This window comes from Syngnathus typhle, linkage group LG3, assembly GCF_033458585.1.
Source record: "Syngnathus typhle isolate RoL2023-S1 ecotype Sweden linkage group LG3, RoL_Styp_1.0, whole genome shotgun sequence".
NCBI classification, from domain to species: domain Eukaryota; kingdom Metazoa; phylum Chordata; class Actinopteri; order Syngnathiformes; family Syngnathidae; genus Syngnathus; species Syngnathus typhle.
Window position 1 is genome coordinate 13,456,251 of NC_083740.1, and position 26,730 is coordinate 13,482,980.

At 42.4% G+C, this 26,730-nt stretch overlaps 1 protein-coding gene across 4 annotated transcripts in view; it reads left to right on the forward strand.

Moving 5' to 3' along the window:
• The window catches only part of LOC133151881 (WD repeat-containing protein 17-like), a 62,902-nt gene that overhangs the window by 29,818 nt on the left and 6,354 nt on the right, over window positions 1–26,730 (forward strand). For 3 of the 4 annotated variants that reach the window (XM_061275280.1, XM_061275282.1, XM_061275281.1), the window contains exons 17-26: window positions 1,274–1,404; window positions 2,600–2,725; window positions 7,517–7,672; window positions 7,938–8,002; window positions 11,255–11,387; window positions 13,878–13,966; window positions 19,358–19,457; window positions 19,876–20,015; window positions 24,865–24,976; window positions 26,325–26,466. In XM_061275280.1, coding sequence (XP_061131264.1) covers window positions 1,274–1,404; window positions 2,600–2,725; window positions 7,517–7,672; window positions 7,938–8,002; window positions 11,255–11,387; window positions 13,878–13,966; window positions 19,358–19,457; window positions 19,876–20,015; window positions 24,865–24,976; window positions 26,325–26,466 — 1,194 coding nt within the window. The remainder of the gene's footprint in view (window positions 1–1,273; window positions 1,405–2,599; window positions 2,726–7,516; window positions 7,673–7,937; window positions 8,003–11,254; window positions 11,388–13,877; window positions 13,967–19,357; window positions 19,458–19,875; window positions 20,016–24,864; window positions 24,977–26,324; window positions 26,467–26,730) is intronic. The other variant, XM_061275283.1, reaches the window with a different exon arrangement.

A 26,730-nucleotide genomic window follows, 5' to 3' on the forward strand; every position in this document is an offset into this window, starting at 1 on the left:
ATACAATTAGACGACACAAAATAAAAACAAGAAGGCACAAACAATAAATAATAAATAAATAAAATGAGTGATGAATATAAATAATAAACAAATAACCCAATAAATAAGAGGAGCAAAACTGTTGATATGAACGTAAAAGAGCCGGATGAAACCAGCCAAAGAGCCGCATGTGGCTGGCGAGCCGCGGGTTGGCCACCCCTGGTCTAAAGTAATATGAACGACACGTAAAGGTCGTCGCATAAAAGGTTTTGGCCTTTAGTGGGTAGTAAAGCATGGATATTCAAAAAAAGCTTTTTGAAAACATGCATTTATCAACAGCATTAAAAAAAGATTTCAACAAAAAACTACTATCACTGATTCTCATTAAATAAGACACTGTTATTATGAATAACAGTTTCCATCACTTCAGCACCTGCAGGTCAGATTTATGAAAGATGTTAAACTTATGAGGCGAAATCAAATCAAACGGCAAACATTCTGACCATTGAAGAATCAGTGAAAGAGTACAGCGAAATAAAAATAATAAAGAAATCAAAACGGCAACACGGTGACGGATATCTGAAAATCAGAAGTAAATCTTTAACTCACAAACACCTGGTGACAGAGGTGAAGAAACGGGAAACACCTCCTTAAAGTCGGCCTTAATAACTTTAAAAGTTAAGATTAGTCGCAAACAGGTGGTGCATCAATGTCCTTGAGCATCCTGCATTGTTTGAAAATGAGACTGGTCGCTAGTTTCAATCGCTGCTATTTGTACACATTATGATGTTCATGTGGCTGGACGTCTGCTCACACACATAGGTCCAGCCAAATAATTGTCCACTCCTTTTTAAACACTCTGCACTCAGTGTCCACCTTTCTTTTCCTTGGGCCACTCATTTTAATGGAAGGGTTCCAGGGTAAGGTTTGTGGGTGGCTTTGGCGTGAAACTGCATCTGAAAGCTCAGCGCACGAATTTCGAGAATGCTGACGTCACAGCCCACACTCGAAATGCAATCTCAACACTGAAGGAAATAGAGCGTAGTGCGCCGGGTCCGTACTACTGAGTACGTACACGCACTTGTGAGTGTGCACTGAGCTTTATGACACGGCTTCCGGGAGTAAAAGCGCGAGCGAGCGTTTCCCCATCTACTGGGGAAACACAGTCATTGCAGGGAAAATGACCCCAACATTTTTATAATAATCCAATTTATTCAGGTTTGGCGGGATGTGGCCCGCGGGCCGTAGTTTGCTCACGACTGGTATAGACCCTCACAGGTTGTGTGTCTTGCAGATAAAGCTATGGTTCCCAACTCTCCACCACTGCTCTGTGGCAAAGTATCAAGAGACATCAAACAGGAGCTGGAAAAACTATGCTCTGACATTACCGCCAAGAAGCTGCGTTGGTTCTCCGAATGCTGTTCGGTAACTCTTTTCTATTTGTTGATGTAATTTGTAATCGTGTGATAGTTTGTAATAGTTTGATACTACAATTTGGTACAGAGTCAAACTTAGATGCAGTGAACAATGCTACTAAAGTGCAGTAATTCATTTTCTGCAGAACCGCTGCTGTTTTGAATCACTGAGAATGCTAGTCTCACTAGTCTTACTGGTTGCGCTCTCGTCTGAGATGTTTAAAGTGCGGTAAAAAGTCACTAGAACTAGCAATTTCTATTGACATCCAATGTCGAATAAGTCTGCACGATTCTAGTGTCCAGCTGCGAATGAAAAAGTACAGTTGAAAAGGAAACGGTACGGCTCAGTTGTTATCACACTCCAGCTTCCAAGGCCTCCGCGGAGTGGCCGCTTGAAGCCAGCACCCTGTGCTCTCATTCAAGTGAATAGCTTAGCCTGGTGGTGGGGCAAGAAAACGCCAGGGGAAACTTCACGAACAGGTCTGGGGTTCCAGGGAGTCCTGGCACTGGAAGCACTACTGCTACACCATTTATCCCAATTCTGGTAACGAACTAGTTACACCATTACTAAAAAGTTAATATTTAGTCTGCAATTAATTTCCTGATTATTTTTCATGTGCAAATATTTAATAACTTAAACAATTATAAAAAGCCACTATGTTCATTGAACACATTACTATAGATAACTGTCACCTGTATAAACGTAGGACTAGATTGCAGAATTAAATATGTAAATACTGGGAAATAAGTCTACTGAATAGGATTCCACTTTTGATGTGAAAGATGTAATGCCGGATTGCCTTTTGATGCCACAGATTACACTTTGGAGAACGATTGGATCAGGTGTTGAGCAACATGGTGCTTGATCGTTTGCGAGCTACACAAGCATGGACAATCTTTCAATTATGTGCTGACTTGCATATATTATCAGAAGAGTGCTGCTTTGGTCTGGTGTCTCAGCGACTTCATTTACATGAATCAACCAATTGATTGTACTTTAATGAAACTGCTCTAACCGATTTGTGACCAATATTTTTTTTTGTGGGTGTTTTTCCGTTGCCTACCTGTATTTAATATCAGTGGACGTTGTTATTTGTCAACTCTGGCCACGTGTAGTCCTTTGAGACCGTTCTGTGATTAAGAGCTATATAGATAAATTATACTTGACTTTGGACTAATTATGTGCATGTTTTTTTCCCTGCTAGCCTCCAGGGGGAAGCAGCAACCTGTGGGACTTGGTATCTGTCATTAATGGGCAGGACGACTCACTGCTACCAGGTAGCTACAGCAAGGGCGTAATGCACATGAAACATCTACTGAAGTTTAAAACAGTAAGTATCTGTAACAAATGTGTGTGGAAGCTGATTACTCACTAAACAATGCAGCAGTCATAACCACCATCCTACCAAATTAAATGTCATTTTTTACTTACTGAATAATTAGTATGAACAACTGATTATCATGAGCAGAGACAGAGCGACCACGTGCAGCACAGATCTTTATTGAGTTGGGCGGAAAGGGGAAGTGGAAAGCTGGGAGCAACACGGGCAGGAGAACAGAATAACAGGTCGCGTAACTGACGGGTAGCATACAGGTATCAGACAGGTAGCAAGCCAGATGAACCGACACAATCAATGCTGATGACTGCATAACAGGACGAGAGGGGCAGGAGCAGAGAAAGAGAACTTTCCGAGGTTCTGATCAGTGCCAGGCTGAGAACAATTGACCGAAGTAAAATCACTGATTGGATGGCGGGTGGAACGAGCATGTGACACTGGTATTTTATATCTGTGATACATTTCCGTAGAGCACAGACACAAGATTGTGACCACTTGCACAATGCAATTTTTCATTTTCATTTTTTTAACACCTTAATTTAAATTTAGAGCAGGCCAGTTGGAAGCAAGGTCTCTATTGCAGTGTTGTCAAAAAACATTAAAACTAAAACCAAACCTGTAAATGCAAGCTATAAACAGAAGAATACCCGCCCAAACAAAAATCATACGTTCAGCATGTAGTCCATGATAAAATTCCTGAAATGAACAAAAGAGATTAATCAGCCTCCTGCAGCTGAGGCAAAATATTATTCCATGGGCATTAGCAAATACAAACAGGAGATCAACTCACTTAAACTGGAACTGAATGGTACTCTGGTAAGGGTCCTACAGTAGTGGTGAACTCTATTGTGTTTCTGAGATCACAAAATGTTCTACACCTTCTTACCCTGTCTACAATTAATTTCCCCTTTAGCTATAATCACCTATAGCCTGGCAAGACCGACCTCACTCTTTGCCTACCACTTAAGCTCTACCCAGCACCTTCCCCACAAATTGGGCGCAATTACTGTACTCATAGTTTCTGTAATTGAAAATACACACAGACAATAACAAACAGGACACAATAGATGAACTTTATGTGAGATTTAAATAAGCGTCCACTTAACAGGCATTTTGCCAAAAGCCTGTCATTAGGCCAAGCTGTTCCTATCCTACCAGAGCAACCAGTCCCTGAAGGACGCAGAGTATGGACTTGTAAACTCTCTAGTACAGTTGCTTTGTAAATTGGAATGGTTGTGTTGTAGTGCCTTGCGAAAGTATTCGGCCCCCTTGAACCTTTCAACATTTCGCCACATTTCAGGCTTCAAACAAAGATATAAAATTTTAATTTTTTGTCAAGAATCAACAAGAAGTGGAACAAAATGTATTGGATTATTTAAACTTTTTTAACAAATAAAAAACTGAAAAGTGGGGCGTGCAATATTATTCAGCCCCTTTACTTTCAGTGCAGCAAACTCACTCCAGAAGTTCAGTGAGGATCTTTGAATGATCCAATGTTGTCCTAAATGACTGATGATGATAAATAGAATGCACCTGTGTGTAATCAAGTCTCCGTATAAATGCACCTGCTCTTTGGTAGTCTCAGGGTTCTGTTTAAAGCGCAGAGAGAACCATCAAGACAAAGGAACACACCAGGCAGATCCGAGATACTGTTGTGGAGAAGTTTAAAGCCGGATTTGGATACAAAAAGATTTCCCAAGCTTTAAACATCTCAAGGAGCACTGTGCAAGCAATTATATTGAAATGGAAGGAGTATCAGACCACTGCAAATCTACCAAGACCCGGCCGTCCCTCCAAACTTTCATCTCAAACAAAGTCAAAGTCAAAAGTCAAAGTCAGCTTTATTGTCAATCTCTCCACATGTCACAACACACAAAGAGACCGAAATTACGTTTTTCTCTATCCCACGGTGACGAGACACATAACACGATAGACATACATGTACGCGACACAATATAAAAACAAGAAGGCAAAAATTCTACCAATCAATAGTAAGAGTGATGAATAAATAATAAATAAACAGATAACACAATAAATAACGGAGCCAGCAAGCATAGCGCAAAAGTAAAAAACATCATAAACAAAAAGGCACAAACAATAAATAAGAGTAATAACAAATAATAAATAATAAGAGCCAGTGTGCATTCAGACAGTCCAGACAGTAAAAGTACAGGACGCTACGCAGAACGGGGGAGCGAGTTCAGGATCCTAACAGCCTGGAGCATGAAGCTGTTTGAGAGTCTGGAGGTGCGGGAGCGCAGGCTTCTGTACCTCTTCCCAGAGGGCAGAAGCTCGAACAAAGAGTGAGCGGGGTGACTCGCATCACTCACAATCGTGGTCGCCTTGCGGGTGAGATGGGAGGTGTAAATGTCCTTCAAGGAGGGGAGCGAAGCACCAGCAATCTTACCAGCAGTGTTCACTATGCGCTGCAGGGCCTTCAAGTTGTAGTCAGTGCAGCCGCCACCCCAAACAGCAATACAGCTGGAGAGGACGCTCTCAATGGTGCCGCGGTAAAATGCAGTCATGACGGCCGGAGGAGCGCTCGCTCGCCTAAGTTTCCGCAGGAAGTACAGGCGGCGCTGGGCTTTCTTTGCCAGTGATGCGGTGTTGGCGGACCAGGAGAGATCCTCACTGATGTGCACCCCCAGGAACTTGGCGCTGCTCACTCGCTCCACCACAGCACCGTCGATGGTCAGCGGCAGGTGTTGGGTGTGACCCTTCCGGAAGTCCACAACAATCTCCTTGGTCTTGTCGACGTTCAGCAGGAGGTTGTTGTCCCTGCACCACGTGGTCAGAAGGTCAACCTCCAGCCCGTATTGAGTCTCGTCTCCCTTGGTGATGAGACCCACCAGAATCGTGTCGTCAGCAAACTTCACGATACGGTTGTCGCTGTAGGTTGCAGTGCAGTCATGCGTCAGGAGGGTGAAGAGCAGCGGACTGAGCACGCAGCCTTGGGGGGCCCCCGTGCTCAGCGTGATGCTGGCGGAGATTTTGTCGCCAACACGTACTACCTGTGGCCTCTGACAGAGGAAGTCCAGTAGCCAGTTGCAGAGGTAGGTACTGAGGCCCAGCGCGTCAAGTTTGCTGATGAGGCGTTGTGGCACAATGGTGTTGAAGGCAGAACTGAAGTCCACAAACAGCAATCTCACATACGAGTCCCTCCTCTCCAGGTGGGTGAGGGCCGAGTGGAGGGCAGAGCAGATGGCATCCTCCGAAGACCGCTTGGCACGGTACGCAAACTGGAAGGGGTCAATGGTGGGCGGGAGAACGGACCGGATGTGCTCCATGACAAGCCGCTCAAAGCACTTCATGATGATGGGCGTAAGTGCCACGGGGCGGTAGTCATTGAAGCAGGACGGAGCGGGTTTCTTCGGCACAGGTACGATGGTGGCAGCTTTGAAACACGACGGGACGATGGCCTGCTGCAGGGAAGTGTTAAAGATGTCCGTGAAGACATCCGTCAGCTCACCAGCGCAGTCCTTCAGCGCCCGACCCGGGATGTTGTCAGGGCCCGCCGCCTTACGGATGTTGATGGCGGCAAGCGCCCTCCTCACGCTGTCGGCGGAGAGGCACAGGGGCAGCTCGTGTGAAGGGGGAGTGGCCTTCAGCGGGCAAGTGCTGTTCTGAGCGTCGAAGCGAGCAAAAGGAGAAGACTGATCAGAAATGCAGCCAAGAGGCCCATGATCACTCTGGATGAACTGCAGATAACTACAGCTGAGGTGGGAGTCTGTCCATAGGACAACAATCAGTCGTGCACTGCACAAATCTGGCCTTTATGGAAGAGTGGCAAGAAGAAAGCCATTTCTCAAAGATATCCATAAAAGGTCTTGTTTACAGTTTGCCACAAGCCACCTGGGGGACACACCAAACATGTGGAAGAAGGTGCTCTGGTCAGATGAAACCAAAATCAAACTTTTTGGCCACAATGCAAAACGATATGTTTGGCGTAAAAGCAACACAGCTTATCACCCTGAACACATCATCCCCACTGTCAAAATGGTGGTGGCAGCATCATGGTTTGGGCCTGCTTTTCTTCAGCAGGGACAGGGAAGATGGCTAAAATTGATGGGAAGATGGATGGAGCCAAATACAGGACCATTCTGGAAGAAAACCTGTTGGGAGTCTGCAAAAGACCTGAGACTGGGACGGAGATTTCTCTTCCAACAGGACAATGATCCAAAACATAAAGCCAAATCTACAATGGAATGGTTCACAAATAGACGTATCCAGGTGTTAGAATGGCCAAGTCAAAGTCCAGACCTGAATCCAATCGAGAATCTGTGGAAAGAGCTGAAGACTGCTGTTCACAATCGCTCCCCATCCAACCTCACTGAGCTTGAGCTGTTTTCCAAGGAAGAATGGGCAAGAATTCCAGTCTCTCGATGTGCAAAACTGATGAGACATACCCCAAGCGACTTGCAGCTGTAATTGCAGCAAAAGGTGGCGCTACCAAGTATTAGAGCAAGGGGCCCGAATAATATTGCACGCCCCACTTTTCCGTTTTTTATTTGTTAAAAAAGTTTAAATTATCCAATAAATTGTTCCACTTCACGATTGTGTCCCACTTGTTGTTGATTCTTGACAAAAAAAATAAACTTTTATATCTTTACGTTTGAAGCCTGAAATGTCGCAAAATGTTGAAAGGTTCAAGGGGGCCGAATACTTTCGCAAGGCACTATATACAGATTAATGCATGTTCACTCTACCTATGAGTTGACTCATTCTTCAACCATGATTTCAAAATTATTTTTGTCTATCCTCTCCTCTTCTTGTGTTGTCCATCAGTCTGAAGCCCAGGAATTGACCATTGTCATGATGTCTAAATTCGGAGGTGGTATTGGTGCTCCGAGTAAAGAAGAACGCCTTAAAGAAGCAGGAGATATCCATTTGAGACTAGGACAGATTCAGCGATACTGTGAATTAATGGTGGAGCTTGGACAGGTGCTGCATGTGCAGTTTTGCACCTTACATGTTTGTTCTGCGTAGTATACAGCACACGCACTCACACTCAACAAATGTGTTTTGGACCCTTATAACTCCAATAACAACAAAAAATAAATATTTTCTACTCGTGAAGTGAATCCATTTTAATAAACTTAAGTTTGTAACTTGTTTTATCTATCTTTTGAAGACAGATCAAAGAAAAGGGACTTGTTGAGAATGTAATGAATTCATAATTAAGTGTATAAATATTTCTCTCTCGCAGTGGGAGAAAGCATTAGCTGTAGCACCAGGAGTATCCATGAAGTACTGGAAAAAACTGATGCAAAGGTAGGTTTTTATTTAACTGCACCTATGTATACTGTATATTGATCAATTATGCAATAAGAATACTGAGCAATGACCAATGAGTGTAGCAGGACAGCACTAAAGACAAACAGGGGTAGACAAAATATTAGCACAGGTAAATTTGCTTGCTTAGGCAATGTGACAAAAGAGATTTTCAGTGACACAACTTTGAAAAGGCTCTGAGGAATAATTCGAGGTATTGTAAGATCAACGTACGAATAAAAAAGACACCAATACTACAAATGCATTAAAAAAAACACTATACTCTGGAGAAATATACAGTAATCTCTCGCTACATCGTGGTTCTTTTATCACGGATTCACTACATCGCGGATTTTTTTCTAAATTAAAAAAAAATTTAAAGTCAAAATAAAACTTGTAAATTGAGGAATTATGGCATAAAGCTTGCCCACATGCCAGCAGAAGACAAGGAGTGCCCACACAATTGCAGTGCGTACACTTGTACGTTTTTATAAAGAAATTGTTAAAATATTAAGAGTTCTGAAAACATATTTACAGTGTTGTACCTTGTTATAGAAAAACTGTTATAATAATAAGAGTTCTAAAAATATATTTACAGTATGTACTCTTGTACCTTGTTATAAAACATTTATAATAATAAAAGTTGTTCGAAAAACATATTTACAGTATATGTTAAGAATTCTCCATGTTATTTATGTTATTCAGCCGTGCTTTGATTTGAGGTAGGGTGATTTATTTTGAAGGCCCTTTTCAGGCGATACCACTTCCTGTTTTACGTTTGTTTACATATGTCGGTTACAGTGGTACAGGAGTCATTGGTGATGTAAGTGGGTCTCCTAACAAGAGAAATGAACGATCACACGTGTCTAACCTTTAGGACAATGTAAAATTGCTCCAAATGTTCGTTTAAATTCTTTTAGAGGTCCGTTTTCGCGTGTTAGCACGATCGTGAATTAGCATCTTTCTGCTAACTTGTGAGCCTGCCCAGTACTTCTTGTTAACATGTTACACGCACACACGTATATTTATATTTTCAATATTTATACAAAATGTTCTATATGTTATTTATACTATTAATGTATTATTTCCATCCATCCATCCATTTTCTGAACCGCTTAGTCCCCACGGGGGTCGCGGGTGTGCTGGAGCCTATCCCAGCCGTCATCGGGCAGTAGGCGGGGGACACCCTGAACCAGTTGCCAGCCAATCGCAGGGCACACAAAGACAAACAACCATTTGCACTCGCAGCACACCTAAGGGCAATTTGGAGACTTCAATCGGCCTACCAAGCATGTTTTTGGGATGTGGGAGGAAACCAGAGTGCCCGGAGAAAAACCACGCTGGCTCGGGGAGAACATGCAAACTCCACACAGGGAGGGCCGGAGGTGGAATCGAACCCGCACCCTCCTAACTGTGAGGCGGATGTGCTACCCAGTGCGTCACCGAGCCGTTATTATTTACATGTTTGAAACAATTATTTAATGTTCTAATAAAAAAATATGCACATGGTTTCATGTACATCTATTGACACACAAAAATGTACAGATAAAAAAAAAGTACAGATGAGAGGCTCACCGTACTTCGCAAATTTCACTTATCGCGGGTGGTTTTTTGGAACCAATTATCCACGGTAAACGAGGGATTACTGTGCATGGTTACAGACTTAGTTTCTGCCCAAGAGACTGTAATTTGAATTTCAAGTGACGTCAGCAGCGCGGCGCAACGTGGCGCCGTGGTTGTTTACAAAAAGGACAAAGATTCGATCACGGGATGACGAAGGGCCCCACGTACTACTGGCATCATTAGCGGCTTTGTTTGTAAGTGACACGGAGGACGAAGAGTTTGAAGGATTTAATGATTTGGAGTGACACAGAAGGTTTGAAAAACTATTATGGCTTTTACGCACGCCCGGTGCTACTCTACGGAGCTCTCTTTCACCTCCATGGATGGAAGTCGGGGGCCGGCGCTCGGCCGGGTGGCTGTCCGAGGACGGTGGATGGGGCTTGGACACAGCTTTTACGCACGCCCGGTCCTACTCTACGGAGCTCTCTTTCACCTCCCTGGATGCAAGTCGGGAGCCGGTGCTCGGCCGGGTGGCTGTCCGGGGACGGTGAATGGGGCTCGGACATGGCTTTTACGCACGCCCGGTCCTATTCTATGGAGCTCTCTTCCACCTCCGTGGCTGGAAGTGCCACCTCAGGGGATGGAAGTCCACACCGCCACACGCCTGGAAGTGAACGCCGGTGCTTGGGGCCGTGTTGCGGTGAACTATTTATGTTATAGTTATTTGATATATTTTATTTCGTTTAGCAACTTGTATATGGTTTTATTGTTACAGTTCAGTAGTTGTTGGCTCGTTGAACTCTTGTTTTGTTAAATAAAGAGCCGTTTCCCAAACCCACGTCTTTCCTTGTACTTCGTTAACGCTTCAATATAGTTATATCCTAGATCTGTGGAATAACGACGAGGCTGATGTCAGGGCGCACGCGCGGCGTTGTTGACAAAGGACAAGGAATTTGATCGATGGATTTAATGATTTGGAGTGACACAGATGGTTTGATAATATTATTGCTTATGTAATAGTTATCCATCCATCCATTTTCTGTACCGCTTAGTCCCCACTGGGGTCGCGGGCATGCTGGAGCCTATCCCAGCCGTCATCGGGCAGTAGGCGGGGGACACCCTGAACCAGTTGCCAGCCAATCGCAGGGCACACAGAGACAAACAACCATTTGCACTCGCACTCACACCTAGGGACAATTTGGAGTGCTCAATCGGCCTACCAAGCATGTTTTTGGGATGTGGGAGGAAACCGGAGTGCCCGGAGAAAACCCACGCGGGTCCGGGGAGAACATGCAAACTCCACACAGGGAGGGCCGGAGGTGGAATCGAACCCGCAACCTCCTAACTGTGAGGCGGACGTGCTACCCAAGTGCTCCACCGAGCCGCCCATGTAATAGTTATTTGATATATAATTTATATATCATTATATGGGCCTGTGCAATATTTTGAAGTGCAATCGCCGTGCATCTATTGTTGACGATCGATGGATTTAATGAATTGGAGTGACACCGATGGTTTATAAACGTGTTATTTATGTAATAGTTGTTTGAATAATTCTGAATGTTACGTCAGGCCCGTTCTCAGCTCTTTGTTTGTGTTTATGTCACTTTTAGTCCGAAAAATACGGTAATCTTACGTATGAGCACAATTCTACCTTTCTTTTAAATCTCTGTTATGGTTGTTTTGTAGGAGAGCTGATCAGCTGATGGTGGAGGATAACGATGATGCAATCCCGTACTGTATTGCTACAGGAGACGTTAAGAAACTTGTAGCATTCTTCACTGGCAGAGGACAACTGGTTGAGGCCTTACTAGTTGCACAGGTACATTGGAGAATACCACAATGGCATTTTATTCATGACAGATAATTGACTAAGTTTAAATGGGAGTCTAAAATTATACCCATTACGTGCGTGGAATTTAGAATTAAGTTTGTTACATTGAATATACGAAATTCTAGGGCAAGGGGATTTTTATTCTTTTAATAATGTAAGAGAAATGATTACTTATCCCTAGCTTTTTAGCTGCTTTAAACTGAGCCAGTGGAATTTCAAATATTTCTAAAGAAACTAACTAAAGTTGCTTTTTTGTCACACAACACAATAACACCCTGACAGGTATCAACAGACAGCAGCTTAACATACTTCAGCAATCTTTTCCCAACTTTGACTCAAATTTATTCTTTTATTTACTGTATTTTCCGGACTATAAGTCGTAGCTTTTTTCATAGTTTGGCCGGGGGTGCGACGAATAATCAGGAGCGATTTATATATGAAATTATGAACACTATTACTTGATCATCATTAACACATTACCGTATTTTCCGGACTACAAGGCGTACCTAAAAACCTAAAATTTTCTCAAAAGCCGACAGTGTGCCTTATAGTCCGGTGCGCCTTATATATAGACCAAATTCCTAAATTTAAACTGGCCCGAAGCATTGTGTCATGAAATAAAACATAAGTGGCCCGCTGAAGACTATGAATCATGAATCAAAAAGACTATGGATCATTATTTTGTGATTATAAAGTAATTTGTTGCGTCTGAAGTTGAAATAAAAAAAGATAAAATGGAGAATGATTTGATTTGGATTAAAAATCGGACATGATGCATTAATAGTCCGGTGCGCCTTATATAAAGACAACGTTTTAAAATGGGCACTTCATTGAAGGTGCGCCCTATAGTCCGGTGCGCCTTATAGTCCGGAAAATCACCGTATTTACTTACTAGTATAGTTTTATCATGTCACATGTTATTAAATTGTGCACGCAAGATTATTTGAATAACTGTTAATATGTTACGTCAGGCACGTTCTCAGTTCCTCGTTTATGTTTATGTAACGTTAGCATACCGTATCGTTTAGCCTGTTTTTGCCTATTCATGGCTGTTCTGGGTGTTAGATTTTGTCAAATAAAGTTCCCCCAAAAATGCGACTTGTACTCCGGTGCGACTTATATGTTTTTTTCTTTATTATGCATTTTATGTCTGGTGCGACTTGTACTCCGGAGCAATTTATAGTCCGGAAAATACGGTAGTTATATTTTTTAATTTCATTTTCATTTTTTTTTTTTCTTGTGCAAAAGTCAGGAAAAAAACATTTCAACATTTTTGTTTTTTTATTACGTGATAGGGCGTTGGTTTTGAAATTTTAAATTAAGTACCGTAATTTTCGGACTATAAGTCGTACCGGAGTATAAGTCGCACCAGCCATAAAATGCCCAAAAAAGTGAAAAGAAAAAACATATATATGTATATACCGTTTTTTTCCGTGTATAGTGCGCAAAATTTAACGAATTTATTGTCCTAAAATCTGGGGTGCGCATTATACATGGGTACAAATTTTTTTTAATTTTTTTATTTTTTTATTTTTTTTTTTAGAAAACAAAACCAACAACAAGACTGACCGACAAAGTCGTGGAACAAAAAGACAGGGTGACATTACCAAAGACAGGAACAGAAAGCAAACAGACATCATGACAGTAACACATGCAATGATCCAACGGTGAGCGAGGGGCAGACAGGACTTAAATACAAAACACGTTACATCGATTGAGGTGACACAGGAAGAGAGGGGCGACGCGAACAGAAACTATGGCAACCTAGACACATAGCAAAACTGGGGACGAGACGTGACAAATGTCCCTCGAAATGAAACTTGAAATCACCAAGTTTTGGTTTCCAAGGGTGTTTTTATTCCTCTTCAACGTCTCTCCCATACAGAGCCGCCTTTTTCACGTCCGCACGCCTCTTTCCCGTGCCCGCACGGAGCGCGGTGGTGCGTTTATGGGCAGTCGGAGAAATCAACGCCAACAAAAAAAATTACATCCAGCCTAGTTAAGACCATACCAAAGACTATAAAAATGGGACCCATTGCCTCCCTGCGTGTGTGACGATCATTGGGACTTAAAAAAAAAAAAAAAAGAAAATTCATAAAAAAAAATCATAAAAATTGGGTGCGTATTATACATGGGTACAGGCTTTTTTCCAGCATCAGCATGCCATTTTTAGGGTGCGTATTATACATGGGGGCGCACTATACACGGAAAAAAACGGTAAGTCGCTCCTGAGTATAAGTAGCCCCCCCACCCAAACTATGAAAAAAAACGCGATTTATAGTCCGAAAATTACGGTATTTATTCAATCCATTTTGGAATTAGGCTGTGGAAATGTTGAAAAGGTGAAGTGCAATGAATGCTATGCCATGAACTATATTTGAGGTTTAAATAAGCGTCCACTTAACAGGCTGTTGGCCAAAAGCCTCTCCTTTATAAACCTGAGGTGAAAAAAGATTGTTGAGAGCATTTTTGTTTTAGGGGGCATGTGAGGGGAACATCTGTACACCGCAAACCTCCTCTATCAACCACAAGAACAATGATGTGGATAACAGACATCAATACCAAAGGTAAAGCACACAAACATGATACCAGGGAACATACTTTTCTTTTGGCTGTACTAGATTAAAGGGTAATTAGACATCCACTGCAGTATGTGGGAGTGGCGGTATCACTGGAAGAGTGTGCGCAAGGAGTAAGTCGCTCTACAGCAGGCGTGCCCAATACGTCGATCGCCACTATTGGTCGATCGCGTGATATTAAAATGTTGTTTTTTTTCTCGCACTTGACGCGTGTACAAACAACGGCGCTAACAACACAACACAAACACGCTAGCTCGCGAGTTCCCTCCAATTGTAAGAACCCTGTTTTTTCTCTTAAAAAATGAGTGGGGCAGCTGGCCATAGTAAGAAGTATCACTTTCATAGAGAATAGGACTTTTTTTTCACGATGATATATATATATATATATATATATATATATATATATATATATATATATATATATATATATATATATATATATATATATATATATATATATATATATATATACATACATACATACATACATACATACACACACGGACGGACGGGACGGGACGGGACGGGACGGGACGGACCAGGACCAGGACCAGGACCAGGACAGGACAGGACAGGACAGGACAGGACAGGACCGGACCGGACCGGACCGGACCGGACCGGACCAGGACCAGGACCAGGACCAGGACCGACCAGACCAGGACAGACCAGACCAGACCAGGACAGACCAGACCAGACCAGGACAGACCAGGACAGGACAGACCAGGACAGACCAGGACAGACCAGGACAGACCAGGACAGACCAGGACAGGACAGGACAGGACAGGACAGACCAGGACAGACCAGGACAGACCAGGACAGGACAGGACAGACCAGGACAGACCAGGACAGACCAGGACAGACCAGGACAGACCAGGACAGACCAGGACAGACCAGGACAGGACAGACCAGGACAGACCAGGACAGGACAGACCAGGATAGACCAGGACAGGACAGACCAGACCAGGACAGGACAGACCAGGACAGACCAGACCAGGACAGACCAGACCAGGACAGGACAGACCAGGACAGGACAGACCAGGACAGACCAGGACAGGACAGACCAGGACAGGACAGGACAGACCAGGACAGACCAGGACAGGACAGACCAGGACAGACCAGGACAGGACAGACCAGGACAGACCAGGACAGACCAGGACAGACCAGGACAGGACAGACCAGGACAGACCAGGACAGGACAGACCAGGACAGGACAGGACAGGACAGGACAGGACAGGACAGGACAGGACAGGACAGGACAGGACAGATCAGATCAGATCAGATCCAGATAGATAGATAGATAGATAGATAGATAGATAGATAGATAGATAGATAGATAGATAGATAGATAGATAGATAGATAGATAGATAGATAGATAGTCGATCTATCGATCGATCAGATCAGATCAGATAGATTAAAGGCCAGATCAGATCAGATAGATTAAAGGCCTGGAAAGTGAAGGCCTCGGTGGTGCCCGTGGTCACTGGGACACTTGGGGCAGTGACCCCCAAACTGGAGGAGTGGCTACAGCAGATTCCAGGAACAACATCAGACATCTCAGTCCAGAAGAGTGCAGTGCTAGGAACAGCCAAAATACTGCGCAGAACCCTCAAGCTCCCAGGCCTCTGGTAGAGGACCCGAGCTTGGAGTGGGAGACCACCCGCGGAGGGTGAGAGGGGAATTTTTATATATATACATATATATACATATATATGATATATGTATATATATAGGAAGAGACGCAGACCACTGATGTCAAGACACGGAAGCTCCTAACCATGCACGGAGGGTTCCACCCTAAGTCCAGCACCCTGAGACTGTACACTAGCCGTAAAGAAGGAGGCCGAAGACTACTGAGTGTGAGAGCCACTGTTCGGGATGAAACAGCCAAGATCCATGAGTACATCAAGGAAAAGGCCCGAACGGATGACGTGCTCAGTGAATGTCTCAGACAATGGCAAACAGAGGAAGAGTGGCTAGAGACACCATCATGGGAGGACAAACCCCTAGATGGGATGTACCATCGGCAGATAAGTGAAGTGGCTGACATCAAGAAATCCTACCAATGGCTGGAAAAAGCTGGACTGAAGGACAGCACAGAGGCACTCATCATGGCTGCACAGGAACAGGCTCTGAACACCAGAGCAATAGAGGCCAAGATCTACCACACCAGACAAGACCCAAGGTGTAGGCTGTGCAAAGTGGACCCTGAGACAGTCCAGCACATAACAGCAGGGTGTAAGATGCTAGCAGGGAAAGCATACATGGAACGTCATAACCAAGTGGCTGGCATAGTGTACAGGAACATCTGTGCTGAGTATGGACTGGAAGCCCCAAGTTCAAAGTGGGAAGCACCCCCTAAGGTGGCAGAGAACGGGCAAGCCAAGATCCTGTGGGACTTCCAGATCCAGACTGACAAGATGGTGATGGCGAACCAACCGGACATTGTGGTGGTGGACAAACAGCAGAAGAAAGCCGTTGTAGTAGATCTAGCAATACCAAGCGATGGCAACATCAGGAAAAAAGAACTTGAGAAGCTAGAGAAATACCAGGACCCGAGCTTGGAGTGGGAGACCACCCGCGGAGGGTGAGAGGGGAAATTTAATTTTAATTATATATACATACATATATACACATACATACATACATACATACATACATACATACATACATACATACATACATACATACATACATACATACATACATACATACATACATACATACATACATATATATATATATACCTTAATTTTTGGACTATAAGTCGCTCCGGAGTATAAGTCGCATCAGCCATAAAGTGCCCCAAAAAGTGAAAAAAAACATATATAAGTCGCTCCGGAGTATAAGTCGCATTTTAGGGGGCAATTTATTCGCCAAAATCCAACACCAAGAACAGTCATGAATGAGCAACAACAGGCTAAACGATAGGTATGCTAACGTTACATAAACACAAACTAAGAGCTGAGAACGGCCCTGACGTAAAATTCAACGTAATTGACGTAAGTTATTCAAAAAACGATTACATAAATAACGCGTTAAAAAAGGCCCATATAACGATATATAAATTATATATCAAATAACTATTATATAAGCAATAATGTTATCAAACCGTCTGTGCACTCTAAATCATTAAATCTATCGATCAAATTCCTCGTCCTTTGTCAACAACACCGCGCGTGCGCCCTGACGTCAGCCTCGTCGTTATTCCACAGATCTACTATATAACCATATTGTAGCGTTAGCAAAGTTCAAGGAAAGACGTGGGTTTGGTAAACGGCTCTTTATTTAACAAAACAAACTTACAGGCGTGTGGGGGCGTGGACTTCCAGCCACAGAAGTGGAAGAGAGCTCCATAGAATAGGACCGGGCGTGCGTAAAAGCCATGACCGAGCCCCATCCACCTGTCCCCGGACAGCCACCCTGCTGAGCGCCGGCCCTCGACTTCCATCCACGGAGGTGAAAGACAGCTCGGTAGAGTAGGACCGGGCGTGCGTAAAAGCATTGTCCGAGCCCCATCCACCGTCCCGTGACAGCCACCTGGCCGAGCGCCGGCCCCCGACTTCAATCCACGGAAGTGAAAGAGAGCTCCATCGAGTCAATCTTTGTCCTTTATGTAAACAACCGCCACGCTGTTGTCAGCAGCGCGACCGCGACGTGTCAGCAGCGCGACCGCGACGCCGCGTCAGCAGCGCGACTGCGACGCCGTGTCAGCAGCGCGACGCCGCGTCAGCAGCGCGACGGTTGTTTACATAAAGGACAAAGATTGACTCGACGGAGCTGCTGCTGACGCGCTGACGTCACTTGAAATTCAAATTACAGTAATCCCTTGCTACATTGCGGTTCGTTTATCGCGGTTTCACTTTTTTTTTATTTTTTAATGAAAATTAAAAATAAAAAAAGTATAAGTCGCTCCTGAGTATAAGTCGCCCACCCCCCCCCCCCAACTATGAAAAAAAACGCGACTTATAGTCCGAAAATTACGGTATACCGTTTTTTTCCGTGTATAGTGCGCCCCCATGTATAGTACGCACCCCTAAAAATGGCATGCTGATGCTGGAAAAAAGCTTGTACCCATGTATAGTACGCACCCAATTTTTATGATTTTTTTTAAAAAAAAATATATATATATATATATATTTTTTTTTTAAGTCCCAATGATCGTCACACACGTAGGGAGGCAATGGGTCCCATTTTTATAGTCTTTGGTATGGTCTTAACTAGGCTGCTCTGCTGTTCACTTCAAACACGCTCCATGCGACCGCAATGCTCTCGTATCAGACGCTTGCTTGATCACCTGCTCGTTTGCTGTCCCGTGCGCGCACGGAGCGCGGTGGTGCGTTTACGGGCAGTCGGAGAAATCAACGCTAACAAAAAAAATTACATCCAGCCTAGTTAAGACCATACCAAAGACTATAAAAATGGGACCCATTGCCTCCCTACGTGTGTGACGATCATTGGGACTTAAAAAAAAAAAAAAAAAAAAAAATTAAAAAAAAAAGAAATTAAAAATTTTTTTGTACCCATGTATAATGCGCACCCCAGATTTTAGGACAATAAATTAGTTAAATTTTGCGCACTATACACGGAAAAAAACGGTATATATATTTGCATCACAGAAAATTATTGAGAAGCACTACCTTAAACTAATATAACAAATCCAGTACAAATGGCTAATGAGAATTTATAGGACACCAGTGGAAACAAACGAATAGAATCAAGACCTTCCGCACACATGTTTCAAATGAACCGGGTGAAACGGGGAGCATTATTTTGTGGTATGTGGCATAATGGAGAAGTAAGAAGGTTTTAGGACGAAATAAACGTGATCATGGGAAGGGTTCGTTCCAAAAAAAAGTCCTCCGAAGCCAAGGTGTTTTGCGTGGAAATTATTTTCAGAAAAATACATCTGTAATAGGAATAAGCACTGTATTGATTTAATGATAGCATGTTGTATTGGTATGGAAGTCTTGTCACAGGACAACTGTCAAACAATAGATGAATCAGATGCTGTCAGCACTTCCTCTGGAACATATAATTTACATTGTAAAGGACAGCAAACTTCTGAAGTTTCAATATTTATTCATTTTGTTCAGAATATGGACATAATATAAGAAAACATTTTAAGCTGCACCTTGTGATTTTATGTTATTGAAATGACTGAACTCGAGCCATCTGTTGGAAGAGGAGCCTGTTCTGTTTTATGTTTGTTTGTTTGTTTGTTTGTTTGTTTTCTGGTTGAGTTTGCATTTTTGAAAATATAAAATTGCGAACCGTAAAATTATTGTTAAAAAAAAATTGAATCTAGCGGAGTGGGGTAAAGGTAATGTATCTGTCCCAAATAAACAGTGCAGTAGAAATAATGATTCTACCCCCCACAGTCTACTTCATCAGGTATGCGAACAGCTGGCTGAGTGGTACTTTCAGGATGGCTGCTCTGTTCTGGCTGCATGCTGCCACCTAGCAGTCGATAATGTCAAGGTACGTACTGTATGTATGAGTGTATGTGACCATCCATGCGTTAAACACTGCATGTACATTCAAGAAAATGAATGACCATCAGTACTGGAGGAGCAAATAATTTTTGACCGGGAGCATATAAACTGTAAGATTTCTGATATTGAGAGTGGTTTCTTGTTTAGTCTAATCCTTAGTCAAATGAGCGAAAGTGTGGCTATAATTAGACAACCCTCTGTAAAAATAGTCTGCTTATAGTCTGTTATTGATATTGGGTTATTGATGTGAATGTAATAACCGCATATACTGTACGTATCATTTATTGCAGATGTTGAGGTATTTGCTCAGTTTAATTTACTTAGGAGTTACCAATAACTACTCAAGTGTTGAAAAATCAAACAATTTGCTTATGTCATATGTTTTACATCTCTGTGTTTTTTAGTTAGCCATGTCTAGTTTGATCAGAGGTAATGAGCTGGAGTTGGCTGCATGTGTGGGTATAGTTCTTGGAGAGACGGCCGCTCAGAGTACGGCCTACTGTCTTGAACTCCTGGCCAGGAAGTACATGACCCCACTGACATGGTGAGTCCCCTTAGTCTGTAATCCTGAAAGACTGACAAGATTTAGAAATATCTATACCAAAGGTCACCAAACTACGGCCCGCGGGCCGGATACGGCCCACGGGACCGTTTAATCCGGCCCGCCAACCCTGAACAAATTGTATTATTAAACTTTTTTTTTTTTGGTCATTTTGCCTGCAATGACTGCGTTTCCCCAGTAGATGGGGAAGCGCTCGCCTGCGCATTGACTACCGGAAGCCGTGTCAGAAAGCTCGGTGCACACTCACAAGTGCGTGTACGTACTCAGTAGTACGGACATGGCGCACTCGCGCTCTATTTGTATCAGTCCCGAATTTAGAGCGTGGGCTGTGACGACAGCATTCTTGTAATTCGCGCGCTGAGCTTTCAGATGCAGTTTTGCGCTAAAGCCACCCACAAACCTTCCCCTGGAATCCTAAAATGAGTCGCCCAAGGAAAAGCAAGGTGGACACAGTGCCGAGCGTTTAAAAGAGAGTGGCCAATTTGGCTCGCCGTACGTGACGTGACGTTCAGCCACATGAACGTCAACATCAACCCGTCACAGATCGAGGTAAACGGACCAACACCTCGGATCTCGCCTAAGAATTGCCACAACAAATTTTACTCCAGACTATGACGTACTAGCAAACTTTAACAAAAAAGACAGCGGTGTCTACAAGCCTACTGGAACCTACAAAAAGATTATAAGGAAGGAACACAAGAACTTTAAGAGACTGCTCATATGTGTCAGAGAGATTCTGCTCTGACAACTGAGCTGAACTTTTATCTGTTAAGATTGTGCATGGCACAACAGAAAGTCTCTGATCATTTTCTCCCTGTCCTCACCGCTCTCTGTAGAGCAGTGGTTCTTAACCTGGGTTCGGCCGAACCCTAAGGGTTCGGTGAGTCAGTATCAGGGGTTCGGCAGAGCCTCCACTGCGGAGGTCTGAACACACCTGAATTATTGTGTAAATTCGTGACGATACGTATCTGAACTGGTCTCACAAAGGCAACAGCACAAGTCACACTGGTTTGCAGGTATGTACCGTATTGGCCAAAATATAAGATGATGTTTTTTGCATTGAAATAAGACTGAAAAAGTGGGGGTCATCTTACATTCGGTGTCTAGACATGATACCCAGTCACAACGCTAGACGTGCCAGATATCTTTAAAGCAAATGCTGAACTAAACTCCCCAGGACAAAGCGAACCCGTCAAAAAGAAGAAAAATTAAAATTGCTGTTAGAAAGGTTCCTATGTTGATGTTAAAAAGTTGGAAAGTTACATCACCGTGCCTTAAGTTTCGCGTGAGTTACCTCAGCTTATCGCGATTGTTGGAGCTTGTGCGCACTTAAAGGTTGCTGGTATCGACTGAGTATGTTGCTGTGATCGTGTGCGTCGTTGACACAAAGTGAGTATATCCATTTCATTGTTACTACTGTCTATTGTTGAGCCGTTTGTCTGATCGCGGTTTGTTTCGTGCATGCGCCGTTTGATTTATAGCTTCGGCAAGCTCCTTTAAGTTTGCCTCGCATCGTACGAGTAGCCATTACGCAGCGGCACGGCGACTAACGGTCGCCAGCAAATGTATTTTGTTGTCTTATGTTTGGTGTGTTGCCGAGAGTATTTCATTTATGGTTATTCAGTATACCGGAACAGTTACGCGCAGTTAGTTATGTAATGTGTGCCGTCTACTAGTGTTGTGTGACGTCAGAAGTTGAGCGTTGACTTATGTGCTGTATTTCTGTCTGTTGCAGAACCACACACCTTTCACACGCTTCATACAATAATCACACACACAAGAATCACATTCACACCCAAAGACTCACCCATGTGCACTACACACACCTGCTCTCACATCCTTACGACCAAACATGTGCCTATACCCTTTTGCCAGTTTGCCTGTATGCCCCTATGAGCCACAGTGCCTGTTATTTTTGCCAATAATTCAGTAAAGCAATCAAAACTTAACCACTCCTGTGTTCTGACCGACACCCTGGGGCGAAAAGAGCATAATCATCCGAGCCAACCCCCTATACAGTCCTCAAGCTCCCCAACAATAACGGTAGCAGTTTTCATTATTTTTTTGCAATGTTTTTCCTTATTCAGCTTTGTTTCAAGACTACAGTTTGACTTCACTTTGATGGTTAATGCAGTTATTGCAATTTTGTTGTTTTATCACAGTAGATTGGCTTATTTACATTTCAAAAACCAGAAGCCAGTCATTTACAAATGTGATTGCACTTTAGTTTATATATTTAAATGTGCAGATATTAAGATGTGATGGACAGTTTTTGGATGATTTGAATGAGGCAAAATAACATGCTATTTCTCTCGAATATATTGTTATGATCATTTGTTTCAGATTTACTGTAATTATTTTCTGTATAAATATTAAATTTGATGTTCAAAAAGTCTTTTTTCAAACGAGTCTTGAAAAAGAGGGGGTCGCCTTATAATCCGGGTCGTTTTATATTCGGGCCAATACGGTAATTCGTTTTGAGTTCATGCATTGTGTTGGTTATGTTCTTTGAACAAGGTGATGTTCATGCATGGTTCATTTTGTGCACCAGTAATAAATAAACATTGAAGTCTTGAATTTGAAAAAAACACTTTGTTCACTAAAGAGGGGTTCGGTGAATGCGCATATGAAACTGCTAGGGTTCGGTACCTCCTATAAGGTTAAGAACCACTGCTGTAGAGAGTTGCAATCTATGGCCTTGCAGGCCCCAAATCAGACAAAGATGCAACTAGTCAACAGGCTCTCGATGGTGCCTCTGTAGAAGGGGACCAGAATAGAATTGGGTAGGAGATTCTCCTCAGCTGGCATAGGAAGTGCAGCTGTTGTGTGTGTTTTTTTTTAGATGGGGTGGTGTGCCAACCTTCGGTGATAAGGTGTGGCACCTGAAATGGCCGAGATTTCCTAAATTCAACATTAGTGGTGTGCATCTCTCCAAAAAAGACGATTGGATATGATTCTTCAGTTATTTTCCAGTGGCTTACCTGAAAGTCTGTCATTGTTATTTTTAACACGCTTCATTCATCGCTAAATTACATTTCGTCCCCGCTACTTTAGAAACGTCAGTAAAAAAAATTGTGCTTACAACACACAATCACGTTCCACAGAAAATTATAAGTTCTATTACCTCCTGCTTCTTGTCCCCAAACTGCCCGTCATCTGCTTTTTGAGTTTGTGGCAATCTTATCTGGGTTTGGCTGAAACTCGTCAGTGTTTGAAAGGTACTATCAGGTGCCAGTCCGCCAACAAAAACAGGAATTCGGAACTGACATACAGTCAATGACAGGTGTAAGTGCCCACTTCCAGTGTTGGGCAAGTTGCTTCCAAAATGTGTTCCGGACTGTAAGTCGCTAGTTTTTGCACAAGCTTTGAACCCTGCGTTTTATAGTCCGGTGTGTCTTATTTATGGATTTTTTATAATTCCCATGATATTGTAAGAGGATTTATTTTGGTCATGCAGGTGATAGAAGTGAGGACATTTCCTGCATCTTATAGGTTTATACATGAACAAAAGGGGATTTTTTCCTAATTTTACCAGGTGCGGTTTGTAGTCCAGAAATTACGGTACTGGAATTTGAAATAATATATCTTTATATTACTGTCTGAAGAGTAATAAATTAAATTTGTTCAATTGGGCATGGCTAATCAATAATCAATTCATAATTTGCTGACTCAGATGAGATGATGTGACGTTTTGTTGTTTGTGCTAGTCTTCTGACAGTTACAGACCACCTTGTAGGGGAATGGCCGTTGAGGAAACAGCCTGCTTCCTAATAAGAAATCCTGCTTAACACAAATTTAGCAAGGAGAAAGATGAGCATTCATGATCGCCATCAAAGTCAGTTTATTCACTTGTTGGATGCCACCGGCGCCAGGACACTACACTTCATCTCTATACATATGTAATAGCTCACCATGGCCATTTAATAGTAATTCTGAGCTATAACTCACAAATGACAGCTTCATAATGTCTGGTTTATTCTACCGGATAGTTCAAATGGTCATGCGCTTCTTTGGGAACGTCCCAAGGGACGCCGTTAAACAATGTGTTTATTGTGATGTTGCAGCCTAGGAGAGGGGTGAAACATAGTACATTTATACAACATATACTGTCAAATTAATCTGATGCATCATCTAGTTATGAAAAAAATACTGAAAATACTGTGAATCTTTGTAACATTTGTATAAGTAATCATTTCTAAAGGTAACAAATTAATCAAAATATATTATGCCTCTGGTGTGGGGTTTATGTCAAACTCAAGGCCCCCAAGCCAAATGGGGCCCACCAATTTAATTTGCCCTGTATGTGAGACCTTGAAAGGCCTTGTCTTACAATATGTTTTTTAAAGCGTGCGTTGAACATGATAATAAACTACATTTCCCACATTGTATGCCCATTGTTACTTATGCAGTGACAGCATCCTGCCACTAAATTTCTGTGAGGGCTACTTATTCACAGTGCATCTAATAGAGCCAACATAATGTTGGAGGAGCTTCAGATGGGAGAATCTGTCCACAGGACATCGATTTGTCTTTATGTGGACTCTAAAGTTTTTTTTTGCAAGAGTTGCGAGAAAAAAAACATTGTTGAAATTGAAGTGTACAGTTTGCCAAACGCCATAACAAACTTTTGGAAGAATTTGCATTGGTTTACCATTTATATGGTTAGTTTTAAACGGAAGCCAAGAAAGAAAATTATGTCAAGCTTTCACGGGCCACATGAAGTGACGTGGAGGGCTTTATGTATCTGGCTTTTGAGTTGACAACTGCGATTTTCAGTTAAAAAAACAAAACATGTAATTGATTTATTGTTCTTTACTGTGTTTACATTTAGGAATCTGTCAGTTGATCTACTCAAAATGATTCCTGAGAATGATGTTTTACTGGCTAAGGTCTGTGCCTTTTATTCTGGGAGTACTGCAGAAATCAACCAGTTACATGAAAGGGTAAGTAGGACAAGAGTAATCAGGCCTCTAGACTATTCTTTTGTACACTTTGCTCTAATGCGCCCCAACTTTTTTTTTGTGGTTACATGAGCACTATACTAGTTAGTTTTACCAAAATTGTTGAACGCATCATGTTCACATAGCTGCCAACCTATAGAAATTCACTTGTTGAACAATCTGAATTTTGTTATTTGTAAAATCCTGTCAGAAATATGACAGTGGGACTGCACTTGGGAGTATTTTATTTACAGTGTAGTTAGTAATATTGATGCTTCCCAAAAATATCACACAAAATGATTTGCTTAGCAGTGACGTTTGCATACACAGTCACATGAACAATTTGAAAAAAGAAAAAAGGCAGGACTCCAAATATTTTAGTTACCGTAATTTTCGGACTATAAATCGCACCGGAGTATAAGTCGCACCAGTCATTCAGTTATTGGGTCATTGTTTTCCAAAGAAAAAAGCAAATGTATACAAATGTCCTTGATTTTGACTAAACTCAAAAGTCAGTCTACTACTGACAAAAATTAGAGCGAGGTTAAAATCAGTGAGTTTAGAGGATATTAGGTACCACAATAGCTCTAAGCAATGACTCAATTATTAAAATAGTTGTTGATTAATTTGATAATCAATTACTGACTGCTTAATTGTTTATTTTGACACTTCTAGATGAAACTTTACTTTGTGCCACACTTAGCCTCAAGTACTGTTGCACTGAAGCGCGTAACCATCGTTTTATGAATAAATCCAACAGTTCCTAATGCGGTGATTTCCCGCTAGTTATTGTTTCAGATCACCCTTTGTCTGGATCTGACCTTGTATATGCAGGGAGGCTTGACAGCAAGGTTTAAGTAGTAGTTTACCTTCACTGCCCACAGCGCCTGCCAAACCTCACAACATTTCCTGGAGGTTTGCTGTCTTTTCCGAGTTGTTGCACTTGTTGCACAAATCTGGTGAAAAGTCAGTAGAAAGCGTATATTTGAACTATTTGAATGTCAATTGGGTCCATGTGATTGTAGTATCCAACAATGGAGGTAACAGTACAGCTTAAAAGGAAACTCCACCGTTCAGTTGCCATCACTGGCTTCTGAGTGCGCTAGTGGCCACCCAAAGCGACCACCTCCGAGCCCGCAAGTTTGTTGGATTTCGAAGATTTCTTTGAAGTTTGAGGCAAAGGTTGCTCGACATTTCGCGTCAAACTACGAATATGTTGAGTCGAGTTCCGGGGTTCTACTGTACTTGCGCAGATCTAAAAATTAACTCATTGATTTGTATTTTTCTTGCATGTGCAACTGATGAAACTCATTAGAATCAGACTATGAACACGTGTCTTTTGTAATTTCAGTGTTGTCTCCCCTCGTTAGAGGAGTGTAGAGCATTAGCAGAGGAATCCATGAGTGAAGGAGATCTCTTTTCAGCTGTTAAATTTCACCTTCTGACCACTGAACCTGAGAACGCCCTTAAGATAGCAATTGATCATGTCAAAGGTATTGACAACTCATCATGATTTCATTCATAAACATATATGACAATGTAATATTGCTGACATCTATATTTTGCATTGTTTTTGAACATTTGTGAATGACAGGTATATAAGATAGCAATTGATCATGTCAAAGGTATTGACAACTCATCATGATTTCATTCATAAACATATATGACAATGTAATATTGCTGACGTCTCTATTTTGCATTGTTTTTGAACATTTGGAAATAACAGGTATATAAAGGTCAAATCGGTAAATTTTGAA